The sequence below is a fragment of the Leptonychotes weddellii genome, chromosome 12 (assembly GCF_054177405.1).
Source record: "Leptonychotes weddellii isolate Sample4059 chromosome 12, ASM5417740v2, whole genome shotgun sequence".
Lineage (NCBI taxonomy): Eukaryota > Metazoa > Chordata > Mammalia > Carnivora > Phocidae > Leptonychotes > Leptonychotes weddellii.
Window position 1 is genome coordinate 5,437,891 of NC_138380.1, and position 16,707 is coordinate 5,454,597.

At 61.5% G+C, this 16,707-nt stretch overlaps 1 protein-coding gene across 1 annotated transcript; it reads right to left on the minus strand.

Annotated features, from left to right (window-relative positions):
- Positions 1–15: 15 nt before the first annotated feature.
- SLC4A2 (solute carrier family 4 member 2) lies at positions 16–15,126 on the minus strand. The gene is made up of 23 exons (XM_081799849.1): positions 14,962–15,126; positions 12,598–12,711; positions 10,683–10,848; positions 10,290–10,531; positions 10,087–10,205; positions 8,443–8,675; positions 8,212–8,354; positions 7,540–7,720; positions 5,522–5,657; positions 5,268–5,433; positions 5,021–5,135; positions 4,714–4,898; positions 4,388–4,613; positions 4,057–4,272; positions 3,817–3,965; positions 3,497–3,691; positions 2,449–2,703; positions 2,251–2,340; positions 1,877–2,043; positions 1,062–1,315; positions 801–970; positions 345–518; positions 16–255 (listed from the first exon to the last, which is right to left on the minus strand). Exons 2-23 carry the CDS (start codon positions 12,646–12,648, stop codon positions 175–177), a joined length of 3,714 nt encoding a protein of 1,237 aa, XP_081655975.1. The 5' UTR covers positions 12,649–12,711; positions 14,962–15,126; the 3' UTR covers positions 16–174.
- Between the last annotated feature and the right edge of the window lie 1,581 nt (positions 15,127–16,707).

The window sequence follows — 16,707 nt, forward strand, 5'->3', positions numbered from 1 at the left end:
AAGGCCAGGGGTAGGTAGGTGGGGGCTGAAGCACTTTACTGGTGGGGGAGGGGGGATGGTATGGGGACTTTAAATTATTCACTTAAATAAAAACGAGGGCGGGGATGGAGAGAGCACCCCCCAGCCCCTGCTCCCTCCGTCCATCTGTCCCTTGGCTGTCGGTCCAGGCAGCCACTACACAGGCATGGGCATCTCGTTGTACTCGTCCACACCCTCCCGTTCATCGAACACTGGCTCCGCCTCATTAGCATCCAGCTGTGGGGGCGGAGGGGTCAAGAAGGTTGATGCTGACCTCAGCCTGGGTGGGGGCCAGCGGGGCTGGGGGGAGGGGCAGGAGGCCTTACACATTTCATCTCTCGCTCGGTGAAGATGCGGGTGAGCACCACCATGCGGAGGGGCACCGTGAGGATGAGGATGAAGGGGAAGGCCAGGGAGGCAGCTGTGGACATGACAGCCCAGAGCAGGGCCAAGCAGAGCAGCTGCAGGGCTGTGAACAGGTGCATTCGGAGGGTCCGAACCTGGGGGTGGGTGGCATAAGACAGGTGAGCCGAGGCTTCTCCCCAGCATTGGAGGGCCCTGGTCCCTCGCAGGGCCATCTGGGCCTGCCACCTCCAGAAGATGGGTGACCCTTTCTCCCTCCACGGGGATGGGGGCAGCAGTGCCTTTTTGGGTGCTTACCAGAGCCAGGTCCGCACAGACTAAACAGCGGCTGAACACAGAGGGCAGCTGGGGGACTGGAGAGTGACCCCCGCAGACCAGGATGGGGCAGAGGCATGGGGCTCTTCCAAGTGGGATCTTACCTTCTTGACGTAGGTCACGTCTGGGTGGTGTTTGGGGGGCATGAGCAGCAGGTGCAGCCGCTCGTAGAACTGGATCCCGTTAAGGGAGGTAACTCCCATATACAGAAAAATTCCAAAGAGCACAGCCAGGGGTATCTGCCGGAGCAGATCCCCGATAACCAAGGAGAGACCTGGGGTGGGGAGAGGGAGAAACAGCTGGCCCCAGGGCTCCCCACCCCCAGAGACTGCCCCGGGGAAGGGTGGAGCAAGAGGTCAACGTACCTACAAGCAGGGCAACCAGCAGGCCTGTTACGCGCTGCTCCTTGACCTCCTGGATCTTGGGCTTGTCCCCGGGCGCCACAGCCTTGCTCATGACAGTAAGCGCGTTGGCGTGAGTGACAGAGCGCACGGTGGCAGCAGCCAGCCAGGGCAGGCCAAAGAGGGCACAGATGCCGCCCATGGCCACAATGAGCAGCAGGTCCAGGTGGAAGCCGGAACCCTTCTGCAGCATGCGCTCCTTCTTGGAGATGATCAGCCTGAGTGGGACAGGCACTCCCTGATGCCCACGGCCCTGGGCCCAGCTGGGCAGACAACTTTGTCTTTCCAGAGCATCCAGCCAGGAGCCTCTGTCTGCTTTCGGAACCTGGCGGTCGGGCCCTGCCCAGTCCATCAGGACAAGAGTTCTGTCATGGGGCGAGACCCTCTCCATGCCGCCCTCCCTGCCCTTCAGGACAGCTTCAGGCCTCTACTGTGCCCGTCCCAGCAAACGTCAGGGGAACGTTCTACCGCCTACAGAATAAATCCTAGGGGCACCTGGGTGGTGCTATTGGTTAAACGTCCAACTCTTGGTTTCGGCTCAGGTCGTGATCCCAGGGTCACGAGATCAAGCTCAGCGCGGAGAGTCGGCTTGAGATTCTCTCCCTCTCCCCGTCTCAAACAAATAAATAAACGTTTAAAAACAAATTCTAGGGGCCAGCCTGGCATCCTGGGCTTCCCTCACCCAGTGCACCCATATCTCCTCGCCTCGCTGGGGCTCCAGCCCTTCCACAAACATCATTCCTGTCTGCAGAGCACCCCCCTCGGCTAGGACCACTCACGTGGTGATCTGCGTCTCCATGAAAATCAGGATGAAAACCAGGATGGCAGGCAGCAGGCTGGCAACCATCATCCACACGGGGAAGGAGCTGTTCTCCCCCAGAGGGTTGATGACCCAGCCCCGCTTTTCTGGGGCTGTCACGGAGACTCCACTGGGCACGCTCAGCTTCTGTAGGGCAGAGGGTGGGGCCAGGGGCCGGTGAACGGTGGAGGGGGAGCCCTGAGGTGCACTGGGCAGGCCAAGCACCGAGGGCGTGCTGTGGGAAGAGGCCTGGTGCCTGCGCAGTTGAGAGGCAGCTCTGTGGTTGGGCTGGAGGGGAATATCCAGAGCCCGGTGCCAGGCGGCATCTCCACCACTGCCTGCGCCCCACCTTACCTGGGTATAGGTGTCCTCAATACTGTAATCCACAAGCACCATGATGAGGATCGCGATGGGCACCCCAAAGTCCCCAATCACCCGCCGCACCTGTGGGCAAGCACCGTGCTCAGAGGCCCCCCGCCCCGCTCTGGCCCAGACTCAGCCACCCTTTCCGGCCGGTTTTCCCCTCCACCTCAGGCATCTCAGCCCACACACCCGGCCAGGGAAGAACCGGCTATTCTTGAACTTGCGCAGGAAGAAAGCGATAAAGAAGGTGCCGGCCATGAGCACCAGTGACAGCAGGGCAGTGTTGGGCTGGCCCCGGGGCCTCCCCTGCCCAGCTGGCCCCGGGGAGCTCCCATTCCCTGGCCCCAGCATGGATTCTGCCCCATGCCATGTGCTGTTCTCGTCGCTGTCCGCCTCAGAGCTGTTGGAGACCGAACAGCCGTGGAGTGGATGTTCCTGGAAGATCTAGGGAGAAGACAAAGGACTCCATCAGCCAAAGTGGAGAGATGTATGCTGAGTGGGGCAGGCAGGGGAGAAGATGACAGGTCTGGCCTAAAGGAGCTTGCTTTTTGGTTTTTTGTTTTAATTTTATTTATTTATTTGACACAGAGAGAGAGCACGAGGAGGGGGAGGGGTAGAGGGAGAGGAAGAAGCAGACTCCCCACGGAGCAGGGAATCTGACGCGGTGGGGCTCGATCCCAGGACCCTTAGATCATGATCCGAGCCGAAGGGGGACACTTCACCGACTGAGGGACCCAGGTGCCCCGGGGCTTGTCTTGTTGATCAAGAAAATGACTGGTGACCAGATGGGAGCAAGGGAAACGGGATTCAGGCAGCTGGGGGTGTGGCTGCAGCCAGGCCTGGACCAAGGGGGCGTGTCCTCTCCTAAGCCTGACAGGGGCACAGCTCTGAGGACCAGACTGTGACTATGTGTCACCTCGGGGGCCTTTCTCTTTGATACTTCTAGATTGTCTGCCACTTTAACAAAAGGACGTGTTACCTTTGTTGTTAAAAATATGAGTTTCTAAGACTGACCTGAAGTCCCGGGACGTGTGTTGGTGACAGGGAGGGTGGAGAGGGGCCGGGAGGAAGAACCAGCCCGTGCTCCGTGGGCTCCTTGGACTGCCGCCCAGGGGAGCTCTGGGCTAGCCTGGGACCTCCTACCCCGAAGTGAGAGTGCGAGAGGGGCAGAAGGCGCCCCGGCTTGCTCCGGAGGTCTCACCCCTCCTGACCCCAGCTCTCAGCAGGGCCTGCTCACCTTAACCAGCTTGTAGAACGTCTCATAGATGAAGATGAGGGAGATGAGGAAGGCAAAGATCTCCTGGGTGAAACGGGAGACAAAGCGCACCAGGAAGCTCCCTTCCAGGGCCACCATGAGCAGGGCCAGGAGCACCAGCCAGAAGCCGATCCACACGCGGCCCACCAGGTACTCTAGGTTGTTGCTGCTGCAGAACTGGGAGGGCATCCAGTCAGGTTCCAGAGCCCGGGGGCTAGCAAAGTGGGCATGTTTGGGGAACAGGAGGGGCAGCTGGAGCAGGGCAGGAGGAGCCAGCCCCCTATTAGCCTGTGGGCCCTTACCGAGAAAAAGGCCTCCTCAAAGACCAGCAGGGGCCCGGAGAAGCCGATCACCAGCAGCGGCTGGGCCCCCAGCAGGCAGAAGACCACACCCTGGAGTGCCGTGGACATGATCAGCTCCGACACCCCAATCAGGTCCTGAGTCTTCTCTCCTGGGGTGGCAGGAAGCGGCTCAGGAGCTGGCAGCCAGGGCCCTGGGCATGCCCTGCCCACCGCCCCCCGCCCCCCGCAGCCGCTCCTTACCCAGCAGCCCCCCAAAGGTGATGGCAGGAGACAGGGCGGCGAAGTAGATGAAGATGACAGCAGCCAGGCACTGGGGGTCGAGGGCGTCCCGGAAGTCACTCAGGTAGTGGGGGTAGCGGCGCCGAACATCTCGGATCAGGCCCCCAAAGGGCCGGCCCGTCCGCTGGAGGGGATCGTCTTCGACTGCACCTGCCACCTCTACCATCTGCAGGAGCGCTGCAACCCGGGCCTCCGTCAGGGCGCCCGCTGCGGCCCCTCTGCGCTCGGCCCCCTCCTCCACGTTCACGCAGACCACCCCGACCCCCTGCCCCGGGCCCATACTGGCCCGTACCCTTCTCTTGTGCTGACTTGGGCTCCAGCCCGGCCCCGGGGGGCAACAGGCGGCCCTGCTCCTCCCGCTTCTTGAGCATCTGGCGTTGGAAGTGAGCAACAGAGCGCAGCAGTTCCTCGCCCTGCACTTCCGAGGGCGGCAGCACCACGCTGCAGTCCAGGAAGGCATTGATGGCGGTCAGCAGGTCCTCCCGCTCGTCGGCCAGGTAGGCTGCCTCGTGGAATTGCTGCCAAAGCAGGCCCAGGGCTGGTGAGGGGGCGGCGCGAGGGCCGGGGGAGAGCACGGGGCGGGGGGCGGGCGTCCCGCGGGCGCCGGGAGGGCCTGACCTTGTCAGACATGAGGGTGGAGATGGAGCGGCCGATCTCGTGGTAGTCCATGTTGGCGCTGCTCGGGCCCAGAAGCAGGAAGAGGAAGCGCACGGGCACGGGCACCTCCAGCACCGCGTCCAGCTCCACCGCCTCTCGTAGCCGTACAAAGGCCATGGTGGGGCGGGACAGGAACTCCACGCAGCCTAGGGGTAGGGCGCCATCATGGGCTAAGGGAGGGGGCAGGCCGCCCCCCAGCCCCTGGGGGGCATCAAGGCAGGCCTGGCCGTCGCCACCCCCCCCACCGCCGCAAAACTTGCCCACATACCCACAAGGACCACTGTGGCCTCGGCGTTCTCGGGGATCTTCTCTAGGAGCTTCAGTTCGTGCTTGGACTTGGAGCGAGTGATGCCAGCTGGTGGGGCTGGAGGTGGTAGCTCTCGCTGGGGATGCAGAAGAACGGAGCGCAGCCTGGCCAAGCAGCCCCCCACCCCCCCACCCCCGCATGTTCACGCCCAGCAGCCAGCGGGGGCGGCTGGGACCTGAACCAGCCAGCGCCACCCCATTCCCCTCACCTCTCGCTCCACCTCTAGCCGCGTCTCAGGAACACCTCCGATGAGAGGCTCAGTGACGTGGGGATCGCTCTCAGCCCCGGGGCCGTGGTGATGCCCCAGCAGGGAGCCGAGGGAGCCGGCTGAGATGTTTCGAGGGAAGGAGAAGTCCTTCTCATCACTCGGGTGGCTGGAGGAGCAGAGGGCGGTGAGGGAGGGAGGGCAGTGGCCAGGGCAAGGGGCGGGCAGGCGGGGGCAGCAGGTGGGGCCTCCCTCACCTGTGTTTCAGTAGCAGGGCCCGCAGCACGTTGGCTCTGTCCTCAGCCTTGATCTGGTCAGAGATGACCATCTGCTCCACCACCTGGTGGGCCACCCCGGGCAGGGTCTGCTGGTCCAGGTCCAAAAGCACAGCCCCTGGAATAAGGGCGGCATGGACAGGCCCTTATCCCCAGGCAAGAAGCAAGGGCAGAGGGTGGAAGGGAGAGAGAATCGGGGACGAGGGGGTAGCCAGGTAAGCACGGTCCGGGGAGGGAGCACTGGCCCAGAAACCAGTGAGCAGGGCTCAGGACCCAAGCCCCATCACATGTCTGACCCATCACGTCCATTCCTTCTGACCCCCTCTCCCACAGGGATGTGGTGGGGCTCAGCAGAGGCCACCGAGGCAGGGCCCTCCCAGAGGAGGAGGAGCACGCAGCCTCCGCTGGGGTGCGCCAGGCTGTCCACTCAGACGGGGCCACTCTTTGCTGCTAGAAAGTTCCTCCTTTCAGCTAGCCACATGCTGCCTCCCCTAACATCCACTCTAGGGTCCTAGTTCTGCCCTCTGAACACGACACGGCCCATCTGTGGCCTTGAGCCATCTGAAGATGTCACCCTCCAGCTTGGGCACCTCAACTTCCCCAAGTCCAACAGCTGCTCATGGGACAGTTTCCAGATCTTTCTACGGTCACTGCTCTGAACTACTATTTATATAGAAATGGAAGTCCTTTCAAAAGTGATCAGGCCATCTTTCTGTCAAGGTCAACTTGCAGGAACGCAGAACTAGACAACGAACAGAACCATTTAAACAAAAACGGAGGGGCACCTGGGTGGCTCTGTCAGTTAAGCGTCTGCCATCAGCTCAGGTCATGATCCCAGGGTCCTGGGATGGAGCCCCGCAATGGGCTCCCTGCTCAGCGGGGAGTCTGCTTCTCCCTCTGCCTCTGCCCTTCCCCCTTGCTTGTTCTCTCTCTCTCTCTCTCTCTCCCTCTCTCTCTCGTGGTCTCTCTCAAATAAATAAATAAAATCTTAAAAAAAAAATGGGTGTGACAACTAATAGAACCAAAGGCCCCTGAGCAGCCAAAACAGAGATCACAAAGCCCAGCGATAAAGCACCCGCATGTTGGCGCCTCACCCAAAGCCTGAGAGCCTCCCTCGGAGCCTATTTACTCCTGGTTTTGAAACAATTCTGACAGCAGGCTTCTGAGTCCTCAGCTGCTTAGAAATAGGCCTTCTGACAGCAACTGGGAGTGACTTCTCCAAAGGGAAGGAGGAAAGAGACACAGAGCAGAAACATTCAGAGACCTCAAGAGTCATGCACCTTGGTCATTTAGTGAAATTTACATAGCCCTCGGGGCGCCTGGCTGGCTCAGGTGAGAGAGCAGGCAACTCCTCATCTCGGGGTTGTGAGTTCGAGCCCCATGTTGGGTGTAGAGAGGATTTAAAAATAAAATCTTTTTTTTTTTTTAATTTATTTATTTGACAAAGAGATAGCACAAGTAGGCAGAGCGGCAGGCAGAGGGAGAGAGAGAAGCAGGCTCTCTGCTGAGCAGGGAGCCCAATGCGGGGCTGGATCCCAGGAGCCTGGGATCATGACCTGAGCCGAAGGTAGACGCTTAACCGACTGAGCCACCCAGGCGCCCCTAAAAATAAAATCTTAAAAAAAAAAAAAAAAAGACCTTACATAGCCCTGTAGATTAGATCATTTCAGAAAGGTTTCCATCAACATTCTTTAAAAACATGTCACCATCCCGAACATACCAGCTTCAGTTATCTGAAAACATCACTTAAAGGAGCCATTTGCTAAAAATGCCAGATAAGAAAGAGTGGTGTCAACCGTGCCCCGCAATCACCAATGACAGAGCCCAAGCAATGACAGGCTATATGACGTCATGACGAGGAGGCTCCTTCCCGGGCTGGGGTAACATTACACACCGTGCTGCTCAAGACACCATTTGGGGGGTTTTGGTCCTCAGAGAACAGGCTCAGTCAACAAGATTTACCCAGGGGGAGGGAAGAGGGGGCGGGCAGGGCAGGTTACCATGGGCCAGGGTCCGGCGGAGCTCCAGGAGGCTGCGGAAGGAGAGGGAGGCCACATGGGGCTTCCCCCAGCGCTCCGTCTCCTCCTCCACATCCTCCTCAAATTTGATCCAGCGTGCTGTTTCCCGCCACTGAGGCTCCTGGTTTTTGTCCAGCAGCAACTCATTCAGTTCCACAAATACCTTGGGATGTAAGACGAGAGGGCACGGCAAGGTCAGAGCCAGCGGGGCCCAGGGACTGCTCTCCAAGACAGCCAGCGTAAGGGTGGGCCTGTGAGCCGTCACGGCCCGGGACACCGTACAGGGCACAGGCCTAGCAAGATCCTAACCAGTCTGATCCTCTCTTTGCCTCATCTGTAAAACGGGAATAATACCACCCACCTCAAAGGCCTGTTATGGGGAATCAAAAGAAAGCATACAAAACACTCAGCACCGCATACGACATAGTAAGTGCTTGATATAGAAATCAACAGTGTCTAAAATGGGACTCAGAACCCTAACACCCCAATCAACAATGTCAAGGACTCTTGTGCAGTGCACAACCTTCACAACCGCAGATGGCAGCCCTGGTGTTCGCGATTATTGTTGGTGCGTGGGGGGGCGTAGGCGGGGGGAGCCCATGGGGAGGAAATGGATGGGGAGATAACGGAAGGGCAAGAAGTGGAGAACAGTACCTCGTGGGGCTTGTGGGGAGCCCGGGGTCGGGTCCGAGGCGTGGGGCCAGGCTCTCGCCCTTCCCGGCCGCCCTGCCCAGACCCTTTGGCATTCTTCCGCACCAAGTGCCGCCGCACTCCAGGAACGTCCTCAAACCGGTGACCTGCAGGAGGCAGGGGGACAGGGCCAGGCTCCCGCTTTCTCTCCCTCCTGCTCCCACCAGCGCCGGGCTGGGCCCAGCCGGCACTCACTTTTCATGAGGTCCAGGTCGGCGGTGGCCAGCGTCTGGGCCTCACTCTCGTCCGTGGGGACTCGGGGCAGCAGGGCCTGCTCAGCCCCCGTCATGCTCCCGATGCGCCTCCTCTCCTGCAGGTTGTAGCTTCGGTGGCCCGGCTGTGCCTTGGTCAGGGGACGCGCAGAAGCTCCCCCGTCGTCACCTCCTGCCGTGCCGCTGGCCACAGCCACCACCTCCTCCGCCGGGGCTCTGGACACACAGAGCGGCCGTGAGCCGGAGCCATGCGGGGGTGACGCGGGGAGGGGACCCCAACCGGACCCCGCCTCCGCGCTGCCCCACTCTCGGCGGGCGCGGACGTGGAACGGCGAGCGAGCCTCCCACAAGCGGATGCAGCCCCGCGACCTGGCCCGGTGCGACCTGGCCCTGCCCTTCACCGGCCGCGTCGCTGCACCGCCAGCTGCTCCGCAGCAAGGCGGAGCCGAGGCCAGCCTCCTGCGGGGTGGGGAGAGCCGAGGTCTGCATCAGCAGCCCGCGCAGGCCCTCCTTCCCCTCCTGCGCACACCCTTCGCCGTGGGCTCAAGACGGTCACAGGTCCGAAGTTTCTAACCAAACGGAGGAAAGCAGGTAAAAACGTGCCTTTGAAAGCGCAGACGGCTCCGTTGCGGTCATGAGAATATGGTGCCGACTTCTGCGCCACGCCCCAAACCAGGAGGTCTCCTTCCTCTCGGCCACCGGGCCCAGCCCCTGCCACACCATGCTAACCTGCTCTCCCACAGCTCCAAGCCCGTGTCCCCCATCCACGACGAGAAGAGTCGCCCGTCAAGCTTTCTTCCCCTACACCCACCCCCGGTGCTCTCCGTTCTCTTGCACCCCTGCCCACAGATCTGACCCACTTTTCCAATGTCATGCACTCCCCGAGGCCTCTGCCTGCCCCTGGCCCCTGGGCTGCCTGCCAGCACAGGCCCCCGTGCCGACGGCCGCCGTGGGATCGGTGCCACCCGCCCCGCCTGTCTCCCCAGCGAGTCCAGCAGCCCGCCCCCCTTCCCTGCAGCCCTTCACGCTGCCTGGCACCCAGAAAACAACAGGTCCACGATAGTGGTGACCTTGAGACCCAGTTCAAAGTGATTTCCTCCAAGAAGCCTTCTCCAGCTAACACCCCCAAACGCCAATCCCCCACTGATATGGACATTGTGCCCAAATCTGCCCTCCAGCACAGTGACTTTTCTGATGCCACTTCCCAGGGTGGACTGGCAGCTCCCCAAGAGTGAAAGGGAGTCTCCTAGTCTTCTCACACCTTTGGGACCCCAGGCGGGTACTCAGAGGTTACCAATCCAATCCCTGACCCAGCGCTTGATGCTGAGCCACCTGATGTCACAGGCAGGGGAGAAGGTATGGGTGTTTAGACTGCACACCTGCCCTGTTTCAGAGTAACCCACACTTAAACCTTATTTCACAATACCCTTTAATCCCTACAACCACTTTGTGAGATAGCATCTATTATTCTTGGTTTGCACATGGGAAGGCTCAAAGAGGTTGTACTTGCCCAAAGGGGCAGGGCTGGGATGTGAACCCCAGCCTGAGGGTCCTGAGACTCATGTTTTTTCCCCACATCACCCATCACTGACACCAGTAGGGGAGGTCTCTATCTGGGGACACTTACCCAGTCTGGGCCCCTTTGCTGGCCCGGGGAGCCACCTCCTGGTGGGGCAGCGGTGGGGGAGGAGACGGACTGGTCCTTTCTGCCTTCCGGTCAGCACCTTCGTCCTCCTGGAGAAAGAACTGGAACAGGAACCCACGGGAGCAGGTGAGGCCAGGCCATGGACCCTGAAGAGACCCCCCCCCAGGAGCCCCGCCCCAACTCACTTGCACCGAAGAGGGTGTAGAGGCAGGGGATGGCTGGGTGAGCACCCGGGCCCCCTCGGCCTCACTGGCCTCATCCTCATCTTCCTCCCCCTCCTCAATGGTGGGGGTCTCCCCGGTGGGGGAGGCTCCAGGGCGCCTGCGAGGCTTCCGTCCCGGGCCCTGGGGTGTCTTGCGGCGGCGGGTGTCCGGAGGCAGGTGGGTGGACAGTGGGTGATGGATGTGGTGGGAGGACTGGCGGTGGTCTGCGGGGAGGAGGGGACCTGGCTGCAGGTGGGCACAGCTTCCTTCCCTGCCATCCAGGCCCTGGGCCCCTCCCACTAGACCCCAGGCCCCTTTCTTGCTGGACAGGCAAGCCTAAGTGCCCCTGCCTCCTCCTCTCCAATGCCCCCTCACATTCAAAGTCTTCCTCCCCATAGCTGCGGCCTGGCTCCTCTCCTCCTCGGGACCCAGCCTCCTGTAGGATCTCCTCAAACCGCTCCACACCCAGAGTGCGGTGAAGTTCATCTTCCTCCTGCTCAGGGAACCCAGGCGCTGCAGGGCCCAAGCTCTCCGGCTCTGGCTGTGAGGAAGACGGGGTGGGGAGGACACACAGGAGCTCACCAAGAGTTGTACCCCGAAACCCCACCCTGTGCAGTGCTGGAGCTCCAGGACCGCCCCAGCAGCCTTCCCCTCAAACGCCAGCAACCCAGAGCCCCCCGCCCCCACTCCCCAAGCAGCCTTCCCCTAGGTTCCAGGACATCTGAACCCTGGCTGTGCTCATTCTGGTCAGTCCTAGGGCAGGCGGAAAATCTCAGGAGAAACCCTGCATCTCCAGCCCCGAGGTAAGGTGTGTGAACTGGCCAGTTCACATGGCTGATGGTGAACCAATTCCCTCTGGCCGGAGCACAACTCCCGGGCCTGAAAAGTAACTTCTGGAGGTGCCCAAGCCAACGGACGGAACTCTCTGAGTCAAACTGAAACCTAGCCCCGGGACAGGAATGCAGCGCTTCACCTTGTCAGGAATGCCCCCCCCAGCTGCACCCCACCGAGCCTGGGGCCCCTCGGCCCCCTCGGCCCCTCGCTCGCCCCGCCCCTCACCTCCCCCCCACCTGAGTCATACTGCAGGAGAGGAGCGGCGGACTCCGGTGGCTGGCGGCGGCAGCAGCAGCGCTTTGGAGAGCTCAGCCTAGCTAAGCAGCCTGCTGCCTAGCCACAGTCTCTGTCCAGCCCCCACCACCCCTGCCAGTCTCAGCTCCAGGCACCGCCAAATATTTGCTCAAGAGCTTCTGGACCTCAAGGGCATCGGGATCTCCAAGGGCGGGGTATGGAGCCCCCTCCGTGGCGGTGCCAGTGGCCAGAGCAAGGAAGAGCGAGGGGAGGAGGGCTAAGAGGAAGGCGGTCCTGGGGAGACACCGAGGTGAGGACAGGAGCGGCAGGGATACTGGACACAAGATACACGAGTCAGGGGCATGCCTCCCACCCCCCCTTGCTTCCTACCCCCCATCCCAGCAGCTCTAGCCTGCTTCCCCAAGCTCCCGCTCCACTCTCACCAGAATTAGCAGCGGGAGGAAGGCGGCGAGAGGCGGCTGAAGCGAGTGAGCACGGGGAGCTAGCCAGGGTGGGGGCAGGGGGGTTGAGAGCCCCTCGCACCTGAGGCCGCAGGAGGAAGTCCATGGCCGGCAGGGGTGAACTCGGGGAAGGAGGGGGAGGGGACCAGCCTGTGCCCCTTCCCAGTCACGTGCCCTGCTGGGCCAGATGGCCAATAAGGGGCTGATTATGGCACTTGGGGTTAATCATTACACTCCCCAGGAAAATCAGGAGGGGGCCACGTGGGGTGGTGGCCACGTGGGGCCCGCACAGGGCGGGCCTGGGTGGCACGTGGGGCCAGGGGCGGGTGTCACTGCAAGCAAACCCTGCCCAGAACCACTGTGTGAGGACGCTGCTGCGGCTGCTTCTAAGGCTGGGTCAGAAGGGGTCGCCAGGTTAGAGACCCAGGGTCCCCAAAGTTCCTCTCTCTCTGAGGCTAAAGAACCACCGGATCTTCAGGAAACCGCCTCAACTCTCTTCACAGGACTGGAAGTGGCAAGACCACCCCATCAATGCCCATCCCAGACCCCCGAGACCCAGACAAGGCCAGAGGCGGGATGGCAGCGCCCCTCCCCAATCCATCAGAGGCTCCCCTTCCTCCTGAGCCTACACACACACACACACACACACACTCACTCTCTCTCTCTCTCTCTCTCTCCCTAGTTTGACAGTGGACCCGCCCCCAGAGCACCTGTGGTGTGGGAGGGGTGGTGGGGCGGCCAACCCAGCCGGCAATACTCACTGTACAGAAAGAATCTGCGCCCGAGGCGGGGCGCCGGGGGGCGCTGCTCATGGCCAAATCTTAGCCCTTTTCACTGTCACTGCGGCTTTCAGGGCAACAAGGCGGCGGCATAACCTGGGGGGTGGGGGTGGGGGGGAGGACGGATCACGTGAGAGCAGGCCGCCAGGCACACAAGTGCCCCGGCCTTGCTCAGCCCCCTAACACACGCGAGCCCGGGGAATGCCAGGTCTCAGGAACATCCCGCCAGCGGGCACCGAGCGGTCTCCCTGCTGCTCAGGATCCTCTGGACTATGAAGGGCTTTAGGGTTCCCCATAGAGGCCAGAGAGCACAGAAAAAGAGTTATTTATAGGAAGAAAAAACTGAGAGAAGAGGATGGGGGGGCGCAGAGGAGGCCACAGAGGGCCAAGTAAAGAGACAGAGAAGGTGGGAGAGGCTGCAGAAAGGGGGGTGGGGGGCAGGAGTCAAGGCCCAGACCTACAGAGAAAGCAGCAGAAATCAGGGTGGGGAACGGAGGAGGAGGGAAGAAAAGGACAGGCTGAGCCAGAAACGGGAGCAGTGACCGAATGGTGGCACCCGAGATGGGCTGAACGGGAGAGGGGTATCCTGGAGAGAGGGAGACACCCCGTGGAGCAGAGTGGGGAGGAAGGAAGGGAGAGACTGGAGAGAGCCCCAAACACAAGCACGGGGGTGGCAGAGACACCAGACCCAGGGCTGGGAGGAGACACAGGACTGTGCCCCCCCCCCGCCCCCGATGAAGTAGGCTCCCTGGGGGAGGGGCAGGAGCCCAACTCCACTCACTCTGTGGGAGGGAGGAAGGGAGACGGCGGGCACAGGCAGGACAGACCTTTATAATGGGGGAGGGGCACGTGACGAACTGGGAGGAGGGTGGGCACAGAAACCCTGAGGTTCTGCCCTAAGGGGCAGTGCTGATCCCTCCCCTCCCCTAGCCTGAGGCCAGGAAAATCTGAGTGGCAGGGCTGACGCCCTCCTGACTGTGACTGTCCGGGTGTCTCAGGAGGGCACTGTGTGTGTGGTGGGGAAGCAGAACAGTTGCGGTTAAGGAACTTGACCAGGGCAAATCGGGGTACTCATTCCTAGTGGGGGAAGCGGATGTGGGGGGGGCCTGCACTCAAGGTTCTCCAAAGTACTGAAGCTCCCCAGTGTGTTGTTGGGGGGTGTCAGGGTTGCCCAACTTAGGGCTAACTCGGGGATAAGACAGGTCAGTGTAGGGTCAAACAATATAGGTCTGGGGGGGGGTCAGTCCAGGGTAGGGAGCCTGGAGCAACAAATTCCTGGCAAGCACTCCAACTCAGCTGACACTCTCTTCACCTCCCCCTAGGAGGCCTTCAGCCAGGTCACATTTGGTGTGGGGGACAGTGGTACTGGGAGGAGGCACCCCGGTCTGAGAAGGGTGTGTGGTGTCTTGAGCACCCGCAGGTGCCCCACTCCCACTTCCAGGCTGTGCCCTCTGTGTACTCCCCCACCCCCCCACCCCCGCCCCGCCGTCCCAGAACACAAAGCAGCTTCTGTCCAGAGCATCGGTGCCGATAATCCGGGGTGGGGGCACATTCCGGGACCAGCCCCGACCGGCCCAGAGGATTAACATCTCCCCCACCCCCGCCCAAGGGATTAGCACCCCGGACCCCCACTTGGGCATTAACCACCCCCCAAGTAAACTCGTACATTCCACAGCTCTTCGATGTGGGGCTGGTGGGGGTAGGGTGGGGGATGGAGGGAGGAGGATAAAGTGGATTTCAGGCAGCGCCGCCCCTAACACCCAGCACTGGGCTTCCCAGACAAGCCAGCGCACCGCACCCCCCCGCCCCCCCCCGCCCCGAGTCAGGTCCAACTCTCCGGACTCGTCTTTCTCATCCCCACCCAGTTGCTCCCTCTTCTGCCTGACCCCTTGTCCTGACCTGACCCGCCACCCCCTCCCTTCCCTGCTCCACCTCCCAACCCGGAGGTCCGGCGCAGCGGCCCGGGGCCACCCCCAGCCTAGGCACCCCGAACGGGCCTTAAGAATAGAGTAGGGGGTCGTAGGGGAGGGGTGTCGCCTGGAGCTCGCCCAGGCATTGGGAAGGCCGGCGGCGCCTCCCAGAGACTACCCCCTCCTGGTGGCAGGGGGCGCGGCACCCTCACTTTAGGTAACTCTAATAAGCGGACCCCGGATCCCGCTCCCGACTAGCAGTCCGCGCGCCTCCGCATCCTTCTCCCCAAGACCTCGCTTCCCCGCGCCCCAGTCTCCGCCCCTTCCTCCACTTCCACTCCCTCCCTGCTCCGAGTCCCGAGTTCCCCCCTTTCCTTCCCCCTCCCTTCCTCCCTCCACGGCCCTGGCCCTCCTCCGCCGCCACCTCGCCGCTTACCCGCTTGCTCTGGACTTCGTGCCCCGGAGGTCTCGGGGTCTCTCCCCCTTCTCCGGCGCTCCCGACGCGCGCTCCCGACGACTCCCTAGTGCCCACCTCGGGGCGCACCCCCGCCGCTCCCAACTTCTCCCAACTCAACTTTCCCCCGCGCCGCGGGCAGGCCAGCCCCCTACGTGCGCGCCCCCCGGCGCACCGTGCGCGGCCCCGCCGCAGCGGGTGGGGAGGCGGGGAGCGGGGCCTGAGACCGGGGGACGGAGGCGCGCTTCCAGGCACCGCCCGGCACCGGGAGCCCGGAGCCCCAGCGGCCACACCTCTGTCCGGCTCAGTCCCGTGAGGCAGCCGCCCGGGCTTCCCTGCATGGGACTTGGGCACCCCGGGGACGCCGTCTCTTGGCCGCATTAGGTACCTCTGGTGGAAAGGAGCCCGCCTCACGCTGGGGATCCCAGACAGGAAAACGGAGACACAAAGATGATCAGGAAATTCGAGGCGGAGGAACTTGAAACACAAATGCATCGGGGTCAAGATTCTCCCCCTACCCCCCACTCCCCAGTAATCCCCAGTGCCTCCAAGATAGGCCCTGTCTTTGCTTGGGGGGCGGGAGGGCGGTGGCGATAGGGGAGATGGCTCCTGGAGGTTGGATTCCCATTACCCTGAGCTGACCTAGACTTTCCGAAATGGGGAACTTCTGCCTCAGTGATTCCCTGCGGCGACCTCCTACCTCGAACCCTATTATAATCAACACCTGCCACTGAAGATTTCTGTATTTCTGGGTTTTCTCAACTAAATTATAAATTCTTCCAAATAAATAGTATCCTTTTTTCTTTTTTTAATATGCCACTACGTGAAATACAGCATTGTGTATGCAGAGAACGTTCTGATATAAACAAGTTAATTAACAAATGTTTATCACCAACTATGGTTCTGGTGCTGAGGAGCGCTGTTTCGGCCGTTTTTGTCCAGTTCACAGCCCTCAAGAATGCAATCATGAGACAATTAGAGAGGAGCGCAAGAAAATCTATAATCAACTCTTTAAGGGATGAGGTCAAGGCTGCTCCAAGTGTAGCATCTGTCTGTGCTTCTGTCTGTTGAGGGCGGTAGCCAACCTGCCAGCCCTCGGCCACACCCTGGCTGACTCCGGTGGGCCCGGGTTCTCCAGACTGGTATGGAGGGACTCCCAGTGTTCTAGCCAGGTTGCCTCGGGACGTCACAGTGTTGCGAGCAGCTGGAGTCGGATGGGCTCCGAGACGACAAACGGGGCTCAAAGGGCAGAGAGGGGTCTCGGGCGTACGTTAAATCCAGGGGCACACCTGCCTCTCTTCCCAGCCCTGTGATTCAGCTGGTCCCGGTGAAGTCGTCATCAAGGTATGGCTCGGAGCCATTTCCCAATCAATCCTGAGGTCTCCAGATGGCCTGGGGAGAGGTGGGAATCCGTACTGCGGTTGTCAGGAGGTCGTTGGAACCTCAACACCATCAGCCGGGTCAGAGCGCACCCATCCGGGCCCGGGATGCAGGCCGCCAAACCCCAAACCCCAGAGAGCGCCCACCCCCACCCTACTGCTTTCTGGAATGTTTAGTCCCAGAGAGGCCCTTTTCAAAAGAAGGTTGTGATCACAGAAAGGAATAACCAGAGCAGGGCACACTGGGAGCCGTGGCGTTACGGCGCTGAGGCCCGGAAAGCGGACACGCGATGCTTCCTGGGACTTGAAGTCCAAGGTTTTCCTCCGCGGTCGAACCAGAGTCCCGGGA

Coding starts and splice junctions, on each gene's coding strand:
- SLC4A2 (XM_081799849.1), bottom strand. CDS start 12,648: ATGAGCAGCGCCCCCCGGCGCCCCGCCTCGGGCGCAGATTCTTTCTGT. Junction 10,849..12,597: donor GCGCAGATTCTTTCTGTACA/GTGAGTATTGCC, acceptor TCTTCCTCACAG/CCAGAGCCGGAGAGCTTGGG. Junction 1,316..1,876: donor ATGGAGACGCAGATCACCAC/GTGAGTGGTCCT, acceptor TGTCCCACTCAG/GCTGATCATCTCCAAGAAGG.